General features: G+C 39.3%; 1 protein-coding gene across 15 annotated transcripts in view; it reads left to right on the top strand.

Annotated features, from left to right (window-relative positions):
* The window catches only part of LOC102232174 (muscleblind-like protein 1), a 45,981-nt gene that overhangs the window by 5,026 nt on the left and 17,900 nt on the right, over positions 1–23,055 (top strand). For 4 of the 15 annotated variants that reach the window (XM_005795968.3, XM_005795966.3, XM_005795964.3 and 1 more), the window contains exons 1-2: positions 3,040–3,530; positions 11,415–12,303. In XM_005795968.3, the coding sequence (XP_005796025.1) occupies positions 12,130–12,303 (174 nt within the window). In that variant the 5' untranslated portion in view covers positions 3,040–3,530; positions 11,415–12,129. Of the gene's footprint in view, positions 1–3,038; positions 3,531–3,662; positions 4,413–10,990; positions 11,205–11,280; positions 11,303–11,414; positions 12,304–23,055 lie in introns of those variants that run through there. The other 11 variants (XM_005795971.3, XM_014472767.2, XM_005795969.3 and 8 more) reach the window with 7 other exon arrangements.

The raw sequence follows: 23,055 nt of genomic DNA, 5'->3' as shown, positions 1-23,055 counted from the left end.
ACTTCAGATCTTTAGAGCTAATGCTAGTATGTGTAAGAAAATCAGTCACTGTTTCAAATTATGGGTCAAGAAAAACTTGCCTTCCTTCCAAAGCTAATGTTCCGATAATTTAAAACAGCATTCCAACTGGATTGCTCCATAATAGGAAGTAGTTCTTTCCAGAGGCACATAAAATTCACTCGCTTGTTATATTTTGCATAACAAAGTGTTTTGTGCTTTCTCACTGCATCAACATAATTCACTATTGGGTATAGTGAACTATAAGACATTGGCCCCTGCTGCTGACTTAACTACAAATTAGCACCAAGGATTTAAGAGACTGATGTGTAAATTCGCGATGACTTATCACGATGTCTGGAGAGATGCAACATTGGATCTAGTTTGCTCAGACTAGTTAAAGAAGGACAAACTCAAACATTTGAGTTTCTTTACAAGACATACTAGGAAATACCGGGGCTGTCCAGTTGTATGTTACTCACATCTAAATTAATACACATATAACATTATACCATTTTCATGGAAAAAAGAGTGAGAATTACCATAGAGTTTGGGTGTACAAAATGTAATGTCTTCAAAGGAAATGCCTTCACCTTTCAGTTAGAACTGAGGAAGCACTTCAAACAAAAGGTGCTTGTTCAGAACCTATTAAAAGGTTATCCTCTCAAGACCGGATGTCCACAGACATCTTTTTGTTAAATTACTTTTAAAGGCTAGCTAATACTCGTCTTTACTTAGTCCAAAGACATAACATATGAAGTGTTTTTTTTATCTGACAGACCCGCTGCGAATCAGTCTAAATAAATATGTTGGCTTGTCTATATATTCAACTCCCTGAAAACCGTTAAAGCACATTTGGATATCAGTAGACGTCTTTGAGTAAACACGCTTTCACCTTTCAACAATGTTTCCATGTTGAGATGGAAGACAACGTAATCTTTTCCACATTGATTGAAAATCCTTTCTGAAGGTTATAAACAGTTAATATCCAGCTTGTGTCTGATAACTCTATTGGCTTCTTGATTTTTGGGTAGTAGTTGTTCCCTGAGGCCTTGAGGCCTAAAGGCACAAACTACCAGTTTAAGACCACATTTCCTATCTCCAAACTGTCACAGCTACTTGACAGCGAAGGCTGTTTTGTGGACCTCAAAACCAGATGTTTGATACATTGGACCTTGAGGAGTGCATTCATTCAGCTTTTAGATGTGTCTCTCCTTTAACTTTCCAGAATTAAGCAATTAGATTGTTAGAAGGACTCCGTAGAACACAATGTCATGCAGGAGATTAAAAGCTGGAATTAGTTCAGCCCTTTGATTCAGGTGGGTTGTACCAGAGACATCGAAAAGTTGCTGGACACCCATCCTCAAAGACCAGAGATTGGGGTCCATGGTTTAAATCTTTAGAGACTGATGATAATGTTCAGGGGAAATGGAGGTAACAGGTGGTGCAACACCAGAGATCATTTTGTGTGAAATATGTATGAAGAATAACACATGACCAAACCTGGTCCTCAAATACCCTTGCCTGTTTAAAGGCTCTTAAAACGGTGTTTCCATAAAAGCATTTTGATGTTATTGACGTTGGAGTTACTTTAAGACAGAACAAGTCTGTTTTGGCCTTGGACCATCAATGGTTTGATTAGTTGGTTTAAATCTGAGCCTTCATATCTCAGAATGTTTTCACCGTCTAAAAAGGTCTGAAAAGAAACACAAAACAATAAAAGTTGTTTTCATCTCAGCAATATCAGCTGAGATACGAAGCAGTTAGCTCCAGCTTTCTGCCCAAACTGTTCTAAATTTTTACTAAATGAAGATACTATGAGAAATATATACTGAAAGTAAGATGTTAACTGCGTAATATCTGCTTTTTCTGGAACATCACTTTCTCAAATTCTGAAATATTCCCTAAAATATTTTGGCTGCATGTCTTTTCTCAGCTATCTCATTTTTCGGACCAACATAGAATTTCCTTTCTTTGTTAAAGAAAATGTTTAGTAAAGCAGTTTTAATATTTCAAACAAAACTATATAAAAGTTATTTTCCTCTGATCACAATCAAGGAAAATGAGATTTCACAAGAGTATGAATGAAAAGAGTATCAGTAACAAAGCTCTGCTCGCAGCTTAAAATCTGGAAGGATCCCTTTTGATGCCAGGGCCTCTATCTCCTAAGCTACCGGATATTGCAGCATCATAGCTGAATTCAATTTTTAGAGGCTCTCCCCGACACAACAGCTCTTCCCCGAATGCAAAGGTTGATGCACAGAAGCCTTGTGTCAACAGCCAGGAGACTTTTTAGCTGTATATGTTTTCCCACTTTTACTTTGTTCTTTATTAAGTTTCTGAAATGCAACAAACTTCCTCTACTTACTTTTTCTCCTCGATGTTACCTTAAATATACCACTAGTAGTATATCTAGAATATTACTACAGTGCAAGTTGGGTATGACTGGTGTACCGTGTGATGCTGTCGCAATGTGAGACTGAGCTGAGGGTTGCATGCCACAGCAGAAAAGCAGCTCGAAGGAGAAAGAGGGGAGCGGGACAGAAGCCAGACCTATTCTGTCACACACTCCCTGTAAATCTTTCCATACTTGTTTCCTCCACACCCCTTATTCTTTTCATTCCACCCAGCTTCCATTTTCTACCCAACTTTCACATACTTTACTGATAGTCTAACCTCATGGTCGTGATGTATTGCTTTTGGATACCCCCATCTCATTGTCCGCGATCTTTTTTTTTTTTTTATGTTTATCATGTTTCTTTATTTAAATTATTCTCTCATTCTTTTTTTCTTGCCCATTTCCTCTCTCCTTCCCCAGTTTCACTGGAAAGGCAAGGGCAATGCTGCTGTAAGTGAGCCAGTACTTCCTGGTGTTGTTTTAAGGAGGGTGGGGGGGTGGGGGCGTGGCTGGCTTTGAGCGTAGGTTAGACAGAGGGAGAGGGATCTGCAGGATCTGTATGCTCAGTGCAGTTAGAACTCCCTCCTCCTTCTCCCTTCTTTTCCTCCTCCTCCTCCACAGCTGTTGCTACTGCCGCCCAGCGAGCAGCACTTCCCTGCAGCAGACAGACGATCCAGAGGCTGGGGGATCAGTAAAGACACAACCCAACCCGTCTCAGCACAGCTCGGCACAGCCCAGCTCAGACGCTCGAAGAGAGCCTGGGGAGGGGATACACTGCAACACATTCACACACACAAACACGCACACGCCGGCGCGCGCGTGCAATCAGACACACACTCCTCCTCTCTCGCTCTCGTTGTCTCTCTCTCCTTCTCTCACTCTGGTGCTCGATTCTGCACTGCTCCTTCACTCATTCGCTGCTGATTCACTCACTCCCTCGCTTGCCTCTCCTCTGCCAGTCGCTCTGCCTTGCTGCGTTCTGCCTGCCTTCCCCCTGCCCGCCTGCCTGCCTGAGAATGGTCCAGCCGGTGCCTAAGGGTCTGCTGTCGCGGCCTGTCTGAATGCGCGCATAAACACACAGAGCCAGTCGACACACGGAAGCTCACGCACACAGAACTGGAGAGCAATGTGAGAGGTAAGAGCTGGGTTCACCACCCTCCACCCTGTCTTGTTGGTTTATCGAGATCTTTCCTCGTGTGCGAGCTTCAGGCTCCACTTTGCAAAGTAAGTCTCCATGCAGTGGAGCGCATAGGTAGAGAGATTGAGATTCATTGCCTTTACAGTCTTCTGCTGCGAGTGGACTTCCATTTGTTGTAGCTTGTTTTATAGAAATGAGCACACACTCACTGAAAGACACATTCTTGGCTCAAATCAAACAGTCACACAACAACTTCTTCCTGAGGGTAGCGCTGCTTTGCGAGAAAATATGCTGGTGTATGTGTGTGTGAGAGACTTTGGAGGGCCGTGGTTTTTCCAGGAAGCAGTGGAGAGGATCAATAGATCGCCCACTCAGCTTCCATTCCCTCCATCTGACTCAACGTTGGACATGTTGGAATCCTGCAGGGCATGGTAAACATTGAGAATGGTAACGATCTCCAAAGCATTGCCCCCCGCCATCCCTTTCTTGCTGCGTCAGCCCAAAGGTGGAAAGCATGGCTTCATATCTTTGTGTGTTTTTAACATGCATGCTGTGTGAGCCAAACTCCCGCCCCAGCATATGTAAATTGCGTGTGACATGGGAGGCTACTGCTACCTTTTTTGGTGAGAGCTATATTTCAGTACAGTAGAATGTTGCCAAGCATTTTTGGTCGCGGGAGAAGAGTGTGTTAGAGGGTGACTGTCTGTTGGCGTGTGTGCGTGTGTGTGTGTTGGCGGGTTGGTCTGTCTGAGTGTTTTCATGCGTCTGACAGCAGGCAAGTAACGAATAGGGAGGAAGAAAGTTTAAGAGGCAACGAGGGACAAATAGGAAGTCCAAGTACATGGAGATAATTTAGTTGATGTTTCAACGGGAGAGAATGTAAGTGAATTTACACATTTTTAATGCTTTGAAGTATTGTTTGAGGTTCTTGTGTTGTGCTTTTCTTTCTTTAAAATGCTGGGTTTGTTTTAGCTCATCTTGTCAGTTTAAAAGTAGCAAAAGTGCTAATATTTGTGGGGAAATGGTTTGTTTCATATCAGTTACAGTTATTTTAGGTATTTGATCTATTCGCTTTGCATGTCCTCTTTCAGATTCCAAGAACACTCTGACCAATAGAAAATCATTAATTCTCGTACGTTAAAAAAAATAAGTAATGCAGGAGATGTTTACAGTTTACACAGAATTGAACTCTGGCCTCCATTCCTTTTCTCCCTTCTCGTTGTCTGATCTTCTCACTATCTCTGCCCTCCTCCTGTTTGCCCTGCTGGGTTTCTTCTTGGTGGTGTGTCTGTGGTTGGGGAAAGGGAGAGGAATGTTGTTATTGTGACTGAGCTGGATTCATGGTTGCTAAAATAGTAGCAGTGCAATTTGAATTTGTGTAGACATGCGGACTAAAGTGTAATATACTTTAAAGAGGAGACTGTGGAAAAGCCCTTCCTGCAGGTAGACTTCTCCGAGTTGTTGCCTTGCTGTGATGTCAGAGCAACATGCTGCTGTTGTCAGTGTAAATATGCATATAAACTCTGGTGCAGACAGTTGTCCAATGATGTATGTCACCTATGATTTAATCTGCCCTACAGACAAGATTATGTGCATGGGTGAGTCTGCGCTGACAGGTTAAGCCTGTATTACATGAGAAATCCTATACATGTTCCTATGATGTTATGACAACATTTTAACCCCATCTGAGTGACACTTTCCCACAGCTTTTGTTGGGTAAGTCACTCTCCACTTTGCACAATCCTGGCTAAGCTAATAATAATAATTGACTGGAACAGCTGTCAGAGGCGGGACACAGCTCTGTATTACTCCTATAATTATGTCTTTAATCTTACATGATACTAATCTAATTCTTTGCTTATCAACAGTTAATAATTTTGGGAGAGATAGACAGATCAAATATTTGAGAGCTTCCTTTCACCCTCATTTACATTGCAAGTGTTTTGCAGGGAAGTCAGTACTTAGCACTGTAATGTTGCTTAAACTGTGTTTGCTTCAGACTGTTACAAATATCTTCTAACATAGGTCAATAAATGCATATTTAAAACATGCAATTAGCCCAACTCAAAATTATCCCTCGTAGTAAAAGTATAGCAAATCTGCCCATTAAAGAAAATTGACTTTCTGGTTAAGTTTGAGTGTATTTCAAGTACACTGAACTCAGATGAACTTGATGTGCTTGGCACGCTGTTATTTCCAGACATGTATGGATGCATGTATGCAAATAAATACAGCAGCAATCAGAAAGCTGCTGTCTAAAAGATTATGTAGCTCAACTTGGTTTTAGTGTTATTCTGATCTTTATATGATGGTACTTAATTCAGGTATATTCAACAGCAAAGAAAAGTCCCTTGAGATGACATTGGTGTGAATTTTTCTTCTGTAAATACTCCAAATTGACTAAATTGAATTAAATTAACTCAGAAGTGGAGCACTCCTTGAAGAAGCTACTACTCTTCATCTCTCACTGATTTTTACTGCGTAAACTTATGAGACTTAATATATCTAATTGTATCAGTTATCAGTCCTGCAGCAGATGTCAGCAGTCATTATTTTCGTACTTGTGAAAGAAGAACCAAGAATATACCAGATGTACAGTAATGAGAAATAAACCTACTTTAACATTTTTAAAATGTACTTCTATTTATTGTGTACATTTATATTTATTTCATTTATCACCACAAATACTAACAAAAATGTAAGTCTTCCAAAATAGCATACTTTAAGCATACCAATACTCTAACATACACAAAATTTAGAGATTAGTTTGATTACTAATACACAAGATTAATATACCCAAGACTCTGAGAAATGAATATATTTAGGACCATGATTTTTACTGCGGGCAGTGCATCACCATAAATCAAAATAAAATGTTATATGTCTGTTTGTACTCATAAAAATATATTTTAAATAGAGGAATGCTATGTTTTTTTTTTCTTTTTTGACTTGTGAAGAATACAATTATCTTACAAAATACATCAGAATGAGTCAAACTACACACTTGATAAACTTTGATAACCAATAATATATTTACAGTTGTGACTTTATCTGGAAGCTCACCCCTGTTGTCTCCTTTCTAAAAGTGCCCCTCAAAGATTTCCATTTTTAAGTTCTACAAAACCATCTTCCTTTATCCTCTCCCTGCTCCATATAAACAGTTAAATAACCCCCAAACACAGCACTTTGAGCAGAGCATGACTGACCGGGATAGAGACAGGATTCATTCTCACAGTGGCAGTTTTTCAACATCTTCTGCTTTGTTTTTTAGGCAAGGTAGATAGGCAATTATGACAACAGTGTTTAAAAATATGACCTTTTTTATAGTGTTGCAAAATATTGCCACTCTGTCATGGGGATGGCAAACCACAGCACAGACAACATAAAAACTGTCTTGGCAAGCTGTTGGTCCATTACCATTTAGGTTTAGAGCAATATATAGCCTCCATTAAAATCTACTGACCCATCTAGCACACGTCTGCAGAATCTCTTAGAGACAGTTGTTGATATCTGTTTTTGTAGGTCACTGTTATTCATATACATTGTTTATATTTCCAGGAACTACATAAACTGAATTTACCTTTGCTCATTTCTAGGCACACGCCTGTATGAGGTTCTAATGGTAACCTCGAGTTTAATGGCGTCACACTATTTGCACAAAAATATTAAAGTTGCCCAACAACTATTCACCAACAATTTGCTTTTATCTAAAACAGAAAAAGAGCAATTATTTCTAATGCTGCTAAAAGAATTTTTATTACAGCTTTTAAAAAATGTCTACAGCTTGTGTTCACTATATAGATTTTAATACATGGATTTGTAAACCCTCCTCTAAATGTAGTGGTAGTTTTAAAGTTCTTTAAACAGGAACTGTTATCCTTGTTTGCTTTGCTTTTTAAATTTAAATTATTAGAACAGTATGGTAGAAAATTCTAGCTTTTTTGAAATCTTAATTATACTTTTTAACTTTAATGTATCTTGATACTAGTACCAGCTCATGCCTACTCAGTGTAGTGTGTATTAATGTTGTTAATCTTAATAAATGCCCTAAATATTGAAGCAAAAAAATAAAGAATCCACTCATTAGCTCAGCTACTTATTGTGCCATGAGGCCGTACATGGTTCCAATCACACATGTACACAAAGATACAGTGTTATACACAGTTAGATATTCACCACATCTGAAGAATACTCTCTGTTAGGACAGACTGAGGTTTGTGTTTTGTTGCTAAGGTTTGCATTTCTGTATGTTGTCAGTGTGTCTATGTGTGTGTGAGACTAGTTTTGTCTATGTATGCTAAACAAGAGATTTCATTGTCCCCAGCGGTTTGCGCTAAGAGAATCAATAGGCATTGTTTGTTTGGCATTCCTAGCTGGGGCTGCACTTTCAGAGTCAAATTATATATAATTGAAGGACAAAAACTTAGTAGACATAATAGTTAAGAAGACCTAATAACTTGATAGTGATGACGATAACACAAGGAGCATGAGAATGAATGTCAATATCGAAATAAAAACAACAGGATGTCCTGTGGTTTTACTCACAACGGCATTGCCGTACACATGAACCATGTATTATTAATTACAAAAATAAAAATAGATATGAATAATCTGCTTGGTTTCATTTCAGAAAAAGTGTTTTTTTTCTCGATAGTCATGACTGGTTTGCATTGGGCTCCCAGGAACAAATGTTCGACTATAAATGAGCTGATATATGCACCAAAGTGTATGTGTGAATGTAAAGGTCAGCGAGGATGCTTTTTTTCCGAGCACATGGTGCAGTGTGAGCACAAAGGCCAGCGGTGTTGCATTTCCCACTGCGTTGTGTTCTGTGATGACCTGCATCAGCAAACTGTCACCCTGACTCCACCTCTGTCAGAATGCTGAAACTACTCCATTTTACTGAAGAGCAGCAAACCGGAAGACGCCAATGCCTATCTTCTTTGCTGTCGAGGTAAAAAAAAATAAATCAGACTGGATTTAAAGCTTTAGTTTGTTAGTAAATTAAATCAAACACATAGTGCGCATGATCACTAACATACATTCATTTATTCTGTATTATTTAATGTCTGAACGAAGAATAAAGTGGCGGCTCTTTGCCCTCTTGTCTGTTATTTTCCATTAAGAAGATTATTGAAAAATTTCATTTAACTAAAAGAGGAAATTTGAACCATTTCTATGAAACTTGCATTTTTCATGACCTAAGCTGTCAAACTAAGTTAATGTGCTGCTACATTTAAAATGTGAGCCCTTATTAATTTTGGGGGAAGTTTAATCTGGCAACCGCACCCTCTTTTTTTCGTTAAAATAACAGCAACACTTCAACATCCCCTTCATACTTTTGCAATACTTTGAGAGCTTTATCTTCTTAATCAGTTGAGACACGTCTCCGTTGCAAAACAGTCTTTTGTGCTGGAGAAAACCTCAGTGAATAATCACCAATCAAATCTCAAGCAGGCTTTTTGCTCAGTTTGTGCTTTCTGTGAAAGCTGAGTGCTGTTGTTGTTGAGCCGATATGTTGTGCAGCCCATTATGAAGAGAAAGCAAAAGATGTGCAGACTTGTTTCTGATACTGCGTATGCCGTTAAGGCATTTGCTGGTGTCACATGACCGTAAGCTGCTGCTGATGTGCTGATATCGAAGATATACTTCTTCTTTTCGCCGCCATGCAATATTTGAACCACGTGTTCAAAAGGCCGATGGGAAAGCACGCGGACTTTCTTGTTTGCTGTCTCGCGCCATCATGTTCCACCTTTGTGACTGACCTTGCACCAGCCTGCAAGACCTTGGAGCCTAAGGGAGGGCTGCTGAGGATGCTGGAGGAGAGTTTAGACCCGACAGTCACATTAATATATGGATGGAGCTTTGGCTCCTGTATGAATTCATCCTGAAACATAATGTGAATTTGATGGTTCAAGCCAATAACTTTTTTTTTTTTTAAATATGGAATCACAGGAGACAGTTAAAGTGGAATTATATAGAAGACAGGAAAGGCCACTGAGATGAAGAAATCAATAGGGCAAGAATGCCTACGTCTGGACATGATGGATCATAAGGAGAGCTCATTATCCTGCTAGCACATTACCTTATACTGCATTGTCACAGATATCCACTTGCCTGACTCAAACAGAAACCATGGAAACTGATTAAGACAGATCTCAGGGGGCAGCCGTTTTTCAAGCGTCGAGTCATTACACTCTCTCGTTTTCTTAAAGACGGCCGCTCATGCCTTTCACTTGAGAAATCTTTATATAGAATCCTCCATTCCAGCTCATTAATGGTGTCCAGCTGTGGCTATTGTTCAGAAAAAAGCTGCAGTGTGTTTTATGGAGTGTTTGCACAACGCAGTGCAACAGCATTAGTCTCATCAACACTATATGATGTTAAGCAGGTCCTGTAGACATGGCTGATCTTTAACAGAGGTGAGGATGATATGATGAAAAACTAGGAGAGTTCATGGGAACTGAAATTCACGCAAACAAAATGATGGTAGGCTGTGTGTTATATGTGTGATACCAGGCACCAGTTATTCTCTGAAAAACAAATAGTTGATAAAATATTAAAATAATTCATTTAAAGAATTGTTAAAATTACTAGAATCTCCTGTCTTCTGCCCTGCATGGTAGCTGTGTTGTTTATGCCGTGAACTTGTATATGCACCTGGACAATTGAAGAAGTTGCAGTATTTGTTTACAATTATGGTTCCGCTCCAAAGGTCATTTCTAGCAGTAATACTTCCTCAAGGTCATCCAAAGTAAAAAGGTATAATTTCTCTTCTGCTTCTCTCGGTCTGCTAACATATTTTCTCTGTTGCTGGATCATCATGGCTCGGGCTGAGCCTCTGCACCGCTCTGATATAGCATGTTGTGATGTAGTTAACTTAGCAGGGGTCAGTTGTGTTAGTGAAGGTGCATATACTTTTCTGGGAAATGCGATTTCTCTGTGCAGAGGGCGTGGTGACTCAGGCTGCCGGTGTGATAAGAGCAATATGGGCCCCTGGGAGCCCAATCATGTAAATGGCGAGCAAATTGGTGCACTAAAAAAATAAACACTGCCTGGAAAAGAGAACCATAGTCGAGAAAATAAGCCTTCATCTTTTTTCAACTTTTAAAAAGTATCCTGCTGTAATAAGCATAATATGGAGACCAATGCAGGGATGTGATGTTGGCCCTGTAAGAATAATGTGTTGTGTGGCAGCGTGACTGATCACCTGTTTATGAGAGAACCATCAGTTTTATAAATAATAAACAAAGTGATAATTTTCGATCTGCGTCTGTGTTTTTCTCCAGCAGCAGTCAGGTCAGCCTCCTGTCTGCTCCTCCCCCTCTTGCTCTCACCTGGCCCTTAGCCCAGAATGTTGCTGCAACTCCGCTCGTTCTCATTGGTCCCCACTCTCACAAGACTTTACAAGAAAGGAAATGACTAAACTCTTCTCCCTCATGCCCTGCCTCGACTTCCCTCCCTGCTTTCACTCTTGCCTTTCTTTTTCTTTCCTATACCGCTGTAATGACTGACCGACCTTTGCTTGATGAGACTGTAGGCGACACTGGATCCGATCTGATCTGATTTTACCGTGTCGATCAGAAGAGGCGGAAGTTGTGAATAGCTGCTTTTTGCCATTTTGTTTTTTGTTGTTGTTGTTCTGTGTGCATTTTTAGTGCACAGGCTATGGTGAATGTTGTTTTTGTTTTTAGCTGACATTGCTGCATTTCTGACATTTTTATGTTTTAGTAGTGTTGCGTAGTGTTGCAGCAGCATGATTTTAAAAGGTGCAGCCGATTAGAAACTCCTCTGAAAGCTACAAGAGAGATGAAAAATTTATATTTATTTAACATACATTATTAGACTAATCTGTCTGTCTCTTTTCCCCTCTCTCCTCAGAGGAAGTGCCTTCCCTGATGTCTGCTGCAGCTTTGACCTGCTTCTACAGCTGAAGCTCCATCCCCCCTCTCCCCTCGCTCGCTCGCTTGCTGCCACAGTTTTAAGAGTAAAGGGACGACCACACCCCCGTTGCTCCACCATCAGCACCCACTCCAATATCAGCCCTACTCACCAGACGACCCTCGCTGCTCACCACCAGCTGATCAGCCTTACCACAGCACCACCAGGCCCCACAAACAGCATTTCACCCACCTTGCCTTTCACCATCGCCTTCAGCCCCTTCAGGCCTCTGTTCAGTCCTCAGTGTCCTTAACCTTCCTGAAGCAGACTATACAGATTGTCACCTTTGTTGCCTGCTTCACTGCACCCAACCAGAGGGCTCTCTCTTGGATGTTGCATAAGAGAGTAAGCAATAAACACAAACAGTGAGGAGGAACAAGTTGGTAGGCTAAGACGTCGCTTGGATATCGGACCTTTTGCCAGATGCTGTTTGCATCAGGAAAATGACTCATTAACGTCCACAGCAAACACTGTCCTGCAGCATTTCACCAAGGCGTACTTTTCTGAATGTTTCATTTCAGCTTATCACAAGCAGCAACCATACCAAGGCAGACATTTAAAACAAAGCAGGACAATTGTGGATTAAAACACTAGAAGTACTTTATCCGCACTTGAACGTATCTTTGCTAGGAACACCTTTTGCCTGTGTTTTGCCATGGCCATGAACATAGCACACATCCGTGACACAAAGTGGCTCACACTGGAAGTATGCCGAGAATTTCAGAGGGGCACGTGCTCGCGCTCCGACCAGGAGTGCAAGTTTGCCCATCCGGCGAAGAGCTGCCAGGTGGACAACGGACGGGTGATTGCTTGCTTCGACTCCCTCAAGGTAAGAAAAACATAAGCCATGTCTCAGCCAGTGAGACAGATTACAGATTAGTGGCTGAAAAGCTGTTGAGGAACTATGTAGAGCTAAAAACTGGAAATAGCATGAGTAGCATCAGGTCACTTCCTGTCCTCTTTTTTTTTGCCCTACCCCTTTCTGGTCATGTGAGCCAACTGTAATAAAGAGGACAAGGAAGGTAAATCTTTTTGAGGAATTAAACAGTTTTTTTTAAAAGCAATAATGGTCATAGAACTTTCCGGAACAAGCTACAATGTTTTTGACATCTGTAGATGGGCTATCTGATTACACTACATCAACACAGTGGCTTAAATTTCTATAAATGTAACGTCCCACTGGAAATAAAAACATTGCCACAATTTTGCTAAAAGGAAAATAAACCCTAACAGGCTGCCATGTAATTCTGTATGGCTGCCCTTAGTATTTCACATCTCGGTATCTAAAAGGACTGAAGCGATAGCAACATTCAAACCACTTCCTGTGTAAAGAACGAAGGGCGGCCACAGGGGGTTGGTGCGAGTATCTCATTCTGCATGTTCATGTTTTTGAGCACAGTTGGAGGCAGTTTTGGAAAACTGTATGCATTCATTTCCCAAGTGGTAGCAAAATGAAAGTAAACACTTTTTTTCCTTAGTCCTTCTGTCACAAGCAGTCTATCAGACGGAGCTGAAGATCTCAATTGAGAGATTATTTTAAACCCAAAGCCTAGAGAACAAGATAATGGTTTATATGTTTGTGCTTTACTCAACTTTTTTTTTTGATTATCTCTAAAGAGACTTTAGATCAAGTTAGGATTAATATGAGACTGAGTTGTTTAGAACTGTTTATAACAAGATTTTGATAGTCAGAAGGCAGAAGCAGAATTGTGCTCAAATTTATTCACAATTCGCCTCTCAGTGTGATTGGTTTAATTATTTTTCAGTGGATCTTTTGAAAATGTGTAGTGCTGGTAATCTGTCACACCACTGTTAACTGCCTGCATCAATTTGCAACCTTCCTCATGGGTCAAGTAAAGAAAAGCATGATTCTACAAAAAGAAGTACTTATTTCCGTCTCCTACATGGCTGTTGTGTTACCAGAAACACACAGTGTGGGTAAAACTGTAGCAGCACCAATCAATCAGCCAATTTTCTCTTATGAGTAGTTCTGAGCCAATCTTAAAATGAATCAAAACATAGAACTTTTGCCATTTTTAGTCTATAAACACATCAATCAATCACATCTATGTTAACAAACTTTTTATTCATAGTTGGTCATTAAATTATTGATACCGGTATACCACGGTTTAAAACAATGTTTTAATTCGACCAGCATGTTTATTCTGACTGGAAGTAAGAGTGCTAGAGCAAGAGTGCAGACTTGAAGCTGAAATTCCTTCATTTTCTTTTGGATTGAAAACAAAACAATCACCTTTTAGGTAACTTAGAACATTTTTCTAAAATGTGATATAGTTCTTGGGTGTAAAAAGGTCGAACCTCATAGAAAATTGGAACCCAGTCCTGGGTAGGAAAAAGCCTGTTCAATGCATTGCTAAGTAAAAGGTTGTTACTGGCAAAAGAGATCAATAGATGTTAACTAGGACAAAAACAATCTGAAATTAATCTAGTGAAATATAATTCGTACAAAAACCTGACAGTTAATTTCTGAATATTTTGAGGTCACATTTTGAGGTCACATATTCTCGTCTATTTTGAAGTACAGATCATAATTGGAAATAAGCAGCTATTATGTGCCTGATTGAACATTCCAGAATGGACTAATGTATTTGTTTAAACTAGTTTTCAGTGGGACTTGTCTTACTCTTTTTTTTAACCATTTGTCCCATTTTTTTCCTGGAAAAACCAGAGCAGGTCTATAAAAAAACACTGTAGAAAAAAGCTGATTGAGCAAAAAGGATTTTAAAAAAACAATCCATAAAAGAACAATAACAAATATGAAATGAAGCCTGTTGATTATTCAAACTTCTAAAACAAAAATATACAGTCACATCTGCATTGCACCGCATCGGGTTTTCTGTCACACGGACCCACGAACACTTTCACTGACAGAGTGAGTTGTCCTACTTTAATTTACTGTTGAAATAGGACAAACTCTCCAATGAGCGCTGTTACAACAGGCCATATTGCTCTCCTTTACTTGTCTCGCACTCACATCAGTGCATCCTCTTGGACGTGTGCACAAGCTCCTGGCCCATGAGAGCGGATCGACCTTCTTCTTGAGAAGTATATAATTAGAACAGGTCTCACATGATCACCAGTGCATTGCTGAGCAGGTCACACCCAAACCGAGTCATTTCCCCAACATCCACTCTCTATCTCTTTTTAGCCTGCACATGCACGCAGGCATGCACAGAGATAACGCACACGTTCGGCACACGCCGTCGTTCCCTGACACAGGCATAAGAAAAAGTTGTCATTGGCAACATGCTTGTGGCGTCCATGTCATTGCATGTGGATCATGTAGCGTCCTCCGTCAAACATACCACAGCATTTGAGCATGCAGATATACATGCGTGTCTGTGCGTGTGTTCTTCTGGCCTTACACTTGGCCTTAACCCCAGAGCACAGCCCTCTCTCTGCTTGTCTCTCTGGTTGGTGCTGCACGGACAGCTCAGCTATGTTGAAACTGGGTAAATATTTAGAGAGGGATAATGGCAGCCTGGACTCCTGGATTTTAATTTGGCTTTGTAACTTTGTTAGTTGATGATTAACCGACTGATCAGATTGGGTGGGCAGAATATGCTGATTTGGGATCTGTGTAAACAACATGCTCATAGTTAAAACAGGAAGAAGCCATATGCCTTATCCTGTATAGATAGAGAGCTTCAAGTAGATGCTTTATGTTATTGCTGTGAAGGAAGCCTAGTTTTTTTTTGTAATCAAATCTGCAGAATCATGGAAGTGAATGGATGCCTCATCAATTTAATTAAGTTAAAATTAAATTGAGTATGCCATTAGTCATCTCGATCTCAGCTATAATTGAACTTGTTGTTGCTTGTTTTCATACTTGACGGGCTTCTTCTTGATATCCCCACTCAGTTTGGTTTTTTTTTTCCTCCTGTCGTCACACCCATCTAGAGCACGGCTCACATTATCCCTCGCAAACATCTGGTTACCTCAACAGCCTCAAACACATACGTATCTACATATTTGCACACAAAAACCTGTGTGGCAAGTGTTTAGCAGTGTGGAGTGACAATATGTCTGATATTAGCTCATTAGCATTAGCAGCTCGTTTTGTTTGTACATCCTTTTTGCAGTCACAAAAAGGAGAGGTTATAATCCACCATGGACAACGGTTTGAATACGCTTTGATGCATGATAGACTTTGTTCCCTGTCTAACTGACACGCCCACAGTGGTCACTTCTTAGTTTTGAGAAAGAGAGCATGCATATGCTATGTTTGTGTTGCAGCTGCAGTCTGTGCACTTCTGCATTGTTCTAAGTCAAAATTCTATTTTAATCATTTCATCTGCAGTCCAAGCAATAAGCAACTGGATAGATTATACATTTTTCTTCCTGGGGCATTTTCTGCTAAGAAAATTCTGGCGCTCACACTGACTTTTAAAACTTTTCATTAAATAAATTTGGAATTAACATAAAAGAACCATCTGAAAGACGTGTACCCATGAATTTGAGTGAATTTGCCTGTTGCTGTTGGGCACCTGAGTAAAAGAAATAATAAAGATGTAGGTAACATGTTTTATTTTTTTTAAATAGATTTTAAAAATCCACTCTTTTGTTTGTTTGTTTTTTGTGAAAAAGCCAAGCTAATGCAAACTACAGCAACACAGTTAAGATGTTTAAAAAGTCCTAAGTAAGTATGCAATTTATTGAATTAAAATGGTAAAAATGTATGCATTGCACTTTGTTGCTATCCTGCTATCCTCATTTATAAATGGTGGCAAGATAAAATTAGGTTTACATCGAATCTTGTCATATTCGATATGACATCATAGCAGCAAAGTTGTACGAATCAGTAAAATGGAAAGATAAGTCAAAGCCGATTGATACAGCAAGAAAAAGTAATGATAAAGGAAACCGCTCATGAGACAAAGAAAAAAACATTGTATGTATTTAGATTTTCACCAGATTTACTGTGACGCCTTCTTAAACATTAGAAAGTCTATTTGTAGTCAAATGAATGCCACACATCTTCATTCTTACACAGCCTTTCAGACAGGAGCGTCATAGTAGCGACTGTTTAATGCATCGACAAGGTTACCACGGTTGATGTGATGTTTTCCAGACACATGTTGGGGAAATATGATCTGTTACTGGTTCTAACAAATCTCGCTACAGTCCCCCTCTCTCTCTATAAAATCAACGCTATGTGTGCACTGTGTGTGAAAAGCAGAGGGTTATGAGTTTGAGGGGGTATTGTGTGTTTGACACTGCTGTCAGACACTGTTTACTGCGTTGACAGCCAAACTGTACACGACCATGTGCAGGGTGCAGTTTTTATGCCGGAACAGCTGTGTTCCTTATTGATTTCATAGTTGGTTCGGATGGTAAAAGGGTTCAAATATTGAATAGACTCAATTTGTTTTGTATTTCCTGAGGGAAACATTTAGAATAAAAACTACCTGGGAGACGTGTTCTCAGGAGGAAGCCTTTGTCATACAATCAGCAAGTTGTATTGAGTTGAATGGTGTTAAACTTTAGTCTGAAGGCTGATGTAAGCCTGCAACTCAGACTGTGCTTTCTGGATGCATTAGCTGTTAACACAGGGAATCTTCAGCTTAATTAATGGAACAACTGAGAGTGCATTCACAATTAATGATTTTGCTTTTTCATTTAATTTGATTTAAGCCATCCAGAAGATCCGGCTTTTACATGAAGGAAATGGCTCTTATTGCTGTGCTTTTTGTCTCACTCCCTTCCTTCCTCTCCTACTGAAGAAAATTATCAAGTTAGATAAAAGTGTCATAATTTTTTTAGTAAGTTAGCTCTTATAAGTCTTCTTGTTCTCATATTTACTGAAATACACTAACATCTTCTCAGTTTCAAGCTGGGTTGAATTTCTGTTTGCTGCCTCCACACACACACACAGACTAAACCACACAGTTCTATTCTTTGCGGTGCTGGTTTTATGGCGTGTGTACATCCTTGTCACATCAGCATGGCTTTGCATCTTGTCTGTGAGCTTATGTGACGGAAGATCAGCGACAACAGTCTTTTCTTTTCAGTGTCAGCCGTCGCTGTCTCTCTGTCACACTGGGCCCATTATAACGCCACTGATACAATAATCACTTTACTACAAGCCCTGCTTCTGGCTCTTTAGCTCAACGAGAAGACACACCAGACAATCTCAGAAAGCCCTCCGGACCGTTGAGGTTTATCTTTGACGATTAGAGAATAATAACCAGATCAGTGCATAAATGTCAGCATAAAATAATACAGGGGATAAAATATGTCCCTGATTTTATACATTTATAACACTTTTAGGTTTGTTTTGCACCAGCATATTTATTTCTAGAAATCTCTCTTCAAAAGGCAGATATCCATGAGAATCTTTTTTGATGAGTTGTCGTTCTCTTTGTTTAAGCTTGAGAAATTTGTCTTCTTTTGAACCCCGTAAGCCGTCCACATTTGCTCCATGATAGAGTGTCGAAAGTCACGCCTGCTTAGCCTGTTTGATCAACCCTAACTCCTTTTTCGCCACATTTACACATAAAACCAAAGCCTGCTGAAGGTTTTACAAGGTTTTATGAGGTCCTGCTGAATTTTGTTTGAGAGTCCACTTCTGGCCACCGCAGCACAACCAAGCTCCCGTTTATATTGTCTCTGCATATTTTTCTTTCCTTTTTTATCTTTTATATTACTGTATTTCTGGACTCTGGATTTAAACCCTCTCGAGTGAGGAAAGCAAAGTCTAGTTTATTGTTACATTCTTATACAACCATAGTAAGTATTTTATAGCATGCTATAACATACTAATTTGTTGACGGTTTTAAATGTTTTACCACCTCAGACACAAGCAGCAGTAACAGTTACCATATATGCATAATTTCCAAGCTATGAAGGTGGTTTTCTTTGTATGTATACAACTAGTGCATTCGTCATTTTGTCCTCTGTGTATTCAAACATTCTTGGGAACCCCGTCCTGCAGGGGGCACAAAGCAGTTTGAAAATTTGCTTATACCTCTGGCTAGCACTCCATAAATATTTACACACTAGTCTTTTCATCAATCTTTCTCTTTTGAGCCATGCTTAAACATTGCTTAGATATTAGGCAGTGCCATCTTTTTTATGCTTTTTCCACAAAATTATGCTTGGGGTTGTATGTACACGTGCACTTGTAGTTTAAAACATGGTTACATTCATCAGTTAAGCTTCCTGAGAACAATTGTTTTCATATTTTGCATTGAACGTTGGATTTAAATTATAATTAAATTTTCTAGTGACGCTTTGTGGCACACAGTAAGGTATGCTTTTTATGTAACTCTAAATTTAATAGTTGAGAACCATTGCTCTTTGTGGTCTATAATCCTGAAACACAAATTGCTATGAATGTATTAAGCCTTTAAAGCTTAAAGTAGTTTTTTTGTAATAAAACAAAACAAAAAATAATTCAACTTCAAACATTTTGTGGTATTTTTATTTAAAACATTACATTTTCACTAATTTTCCACCAACCAAAAGAAAGCTGACATTAAAAAAAATCTGATTTAACGTACAAGCCATTAGCGTTTGTTAGAGCTGAATTTACAAGCATCGACTGTGTAATTGTGAGCACTAAATGTATTATTTTACTTGAAATGATATGAGATAAGATTTCAACAACAAAAAATAAATAAATAAATGAAAACTTCAAGCCAGGATGAGAAAAAATCCACATTTTATGCTTTTTCCTTGAGTGGATTTAAACGTGCACTTTAACAGTATCACATCTTCAACTGACCCAGCAAATTACTTGCCAATATCTATTTAATCAACATTTACTTAACTGTAAAGACACTTAATTATATGCATTAATTGGTCATCTGTTCATCATCGGTTTTTAACCAGGAATGTTTTCTCAGATGCAGGGAAGTGAAGGTCAGACACTAAAATTTACCTATAAACTAAATGTGCAGAGTTTGTCGGTAAAGCGAAAATTGCTAAATTACTAAGCATGCATTTATTAACCTTGTAATTTCTGGGGGGTTTTTATGTGCTCCTTTTTTAGAGCTGACTACAACTTTCTCCCGCTTTCTGAACAGTTCTTTCGTTACATCTTACCCAACATGTGAACAGATATCCTATTAGTCAGCTCTGCTATTTTCTTCCCATTAGACAAGCGAGACATGAGCTCGGGGGCACAGCTATTCACTTTAGCCGCAACTCTCTTAACACCTTTGTGGCGAGCCTCTCCCTCTTACCAGCTGTTAGGGCCATCAGTCACAATTTTCTCCACCCCCTCTCTGTTGTGAAACATAGATATTAAAAACAACAAAGATACACCAGTCAACATAATGATAGCTCAGCTGATAATGTCTGAGAAGTCTATTGTCCAACAACATCGGCAAAAATTAAACCGGGCCATTTATTATCCAGAGCGTCATCTTAATGTACAATCTTCATAAAATGACTAATTTTTATGATGTAGAGCAAGAACTTTGATAAGTGAAACATGACTGAATCAATCCTCAGGTTTTTTATTGTTGCCAGTCAACATGTCCATTTTGAGTTGAAACAGTACTCAAAATGGACATTTAACAATTAGATTTAACATCTAATATGTGATTTGTTTTGTGTGACCCTCATTAAATCCAGCCGTGTTTATTTCTCACTGAAGATGTCAGTTTCTATAAAACAGAATGGATATTAAAGGTTAATTCATTTTAGTAATTCAGCTGATGTTACCTAACCCTTCCTCCAGACTCTGACTATTTCATTATTTGAATCTGAAAAGCTCCCGACTCTCTGTTCCAGGAGTCATTAAAACATTAATCCTTCAGTTGTTGCCTGTATCCTGTGAATGTGATTGTTTTCCCTGTTGATAATAGAGATTTTAATACCACAATGTTTCCTTCCACCAAACTTTCAAGTAAAAATGTCTGGATACAGCACTCTGGACACGGCCAACTTCCTTAGCGGTGACCTTCTGTATCTTACTGACCTTCTGGGTTCAATGTCTGCTGGACAACCGTCAAGTCAGTATTTTCCCTATGATTGTGTAGGACATAACATACAAAAACCTTTACAATACATGAGCTTCACATTTTGAACCTCATTTCTAAATAAGTGATATTCTCAGTGATATTTATTAACATGAATATGTACTTAAATAAAGCCACTATATATATATCTTTAGTGGAATTCAGTTTATTTTGTTTTGCCATCTTTTCTCTACAGTTACATAATGTAGAGTCCGGTCTACAGAGTTTAGTTTCTGTGAAAAAATCACGGTGAATCATTGCAAAATCATCATAAATTTCAAAGGAATTTTATTATGAAGGAATATGACACCAAAGCACGGGAAAGAATTTGGAGGCATCCTCCTTGTTTCGCTGCCAAACCCAACGGAGATAAGCGCACACAGAAACAGGATTAGACCAGTTGACAGTGGGATTAGAGTTGTGGATAGGATTAAAGTCTGTGAGATGAGATTAGCATAATGCATACCAGATTAAATCTGTTATTGCTGCAAACTAAATTAGTCATGAGTCTTGGTGTCACGGAGGTACGAGGAGAAAGGAGCCTTTTGTTGACAATGGCGGAGGGGAGAAGAGGGGCCACCCTGGAAGCAAGAAGAGGAAGAGTTTTAAGCTGGAATGCTGTCATATGCTGCTCCCATTTTGCTTTAGTCCATTCAGATACAAGTCTGTCCTGAAGAAGAATATAGCTCTGTCATTTCAGCGACAACAGAGTCATCGTTGACTCTTGGCCACTGCCAGAACTGTATAGGATTTCTGCACAGTGACTCTTCTATTTAACTCCCACTGGGAAGCGGAGTTCAGAGACGATTAAATGGACCTTCCGGGACTCGCTTCTCATACTCGCATATTAAGCATTGGGAGTTTTTTTGGGGTTTTTATGAAACGCTGCTTGCTCAGATCAATACCTGCGTTATTGCACTGGATTTGCACATAGTGAAAAGTAAGAAACTAACCTTGTTAGCATTCAGAGGAGGAAAAGTGGCACAGAAATCAACAGTGTGTAGAGAGGAGGACGTGTAAAAGGAGTCACATGAAAGTGTTTTGGTGTAGAAAGAGGTAACACATGGGGAGGAGAAGGGGGAGCATATCAGCAGAAAAACAGAGAGGTCTAAGTTTGGACCCAGGGCTCCAGTGTACATGACATCTGACCTGGAGCATTTCTGAGAACCAACACACTTTCAAGTGCGAATAACTCATTGCTCTGCATATCTATGTGGTTACTGCTGTAACACATTTGCATTTGTCCTCGATTTGCAGTTTGCATCACATAATAATTCACCTAGGTTTTTTTTTTTTCTTTTACTATGTATACTAAACACTTTAAAATGTGTTTGGTTAACCTTACTGCAGTATGTGTGGTCCTTTTTCAGATAAGTACACCATCCTTTTAACTCTGGTGTTGTATAAGTGATAGCGACAATGCGCCACCGTGGACATATTTGAACTATTATCATAGATTAACACGCCCTCGCATCTCCGTAACGCCACAAGCCCCAGCACATGCAGTGACATCAACTCCCTGACCACAGAACGCCAACATGGATCAGTGTGTGCGTTGCAACCCAACAGGGAAGTAATCACAAGGGTACAGATGTGTGCTCGCTGTCCAATAAAGAATTACAGAGTTTTGCACAGAAATTTAAAATGTTCTAAACTTTATTTAATTTGATAGGAAATATGACTTTTTATAAATTTTCTGCTCATTCAACCAGTTCTAGGTTACATGGGGATCTGCACAAACAGCATGCAGATTGATTTGATATATTTATATTCATACGTGCACGGGAGACAAAGAGACCAACCGCTGGGCCGGTTCCTTTGAGTCTCCGCCACTCTCCGGCAGGACAAAGCTTCTTTCAACGTGTGTGTGTGAAGAGTAGGGCTTTCATCTCTGTGTATGTTTGGACAGAAGACGGTGGAACGCAGGCCGCAGAACAGTGTAGCTTTACATCTCAGCAGCAGCCGAATACCATCATACCACAACATTGGTGCAGCGAAGATGAGATACATGAGGTAGATTCACTTAATGACCTTGGCAGCTGTTTGTGTAAAGGTATTTGAACGATTTATTTTGAAGTAGATGGTTTTGAAAGTATAAAAGCTTACATAAATAAGTCAAAAACCATTTCACTTTCTGCATAAATATAAAATATTAATGGATTAGACAAAGCTGGAATTAAGACAAAAAAATTGGTAGCTGAAATATTAGATAATATTTCCATCATTCAGTGTCTAATTTGTTTTCTTCATCGGATGGAAAAGTAATTTTTTTTTCCAAAATTGCAATAAATTTGACATTAGACCATTCCTGCTGTTTAGAGACTTTCTTAAGTTTCTAAACTTAGCAAAGTTTAGAAACTCTAAACTGAGTTTAATCTCTAAACAGTCTTTGGAAACCTTTTTACATCGTCTAAAAAGGTTTATAACCCTTTCATCGGCTCCAAATCTTCGAGAGTTTAGAGCCTCTAAACTGCAGGAAAAACAATTGGGAAAGCAATAAACTGACCGAATATTTCTCGCTCCCATCTGCTGCTGCACACTACCAGTCAACTGGCTGAAAGAAAATTGGTAGTTGCAGAGGTAAAGGAAATATG

The sequence above is a fragment of the Xiphophorus maculatus genome, chromosome 6 (assembly GCF_002775205.1).
Source record: "Xiphophorus maculatus strain JP 163 A chromosome 6, X_maculatus-5.0-male, whole genome shotgun sequence".
In the NCBI taxonomy this organism is placed as follows: Eukaryota; Metazoa; Chordata; class Actinopteri; order Cyprinodontiformes; family Poeciliidae; genus Xiphophorus; species Xiphophorus maculatus.
The sequence above is the reverse complement of the archived record's forward strand: the minus strand, read 5'-3'. Positions and strand labels throughout refer to the sequence as shown.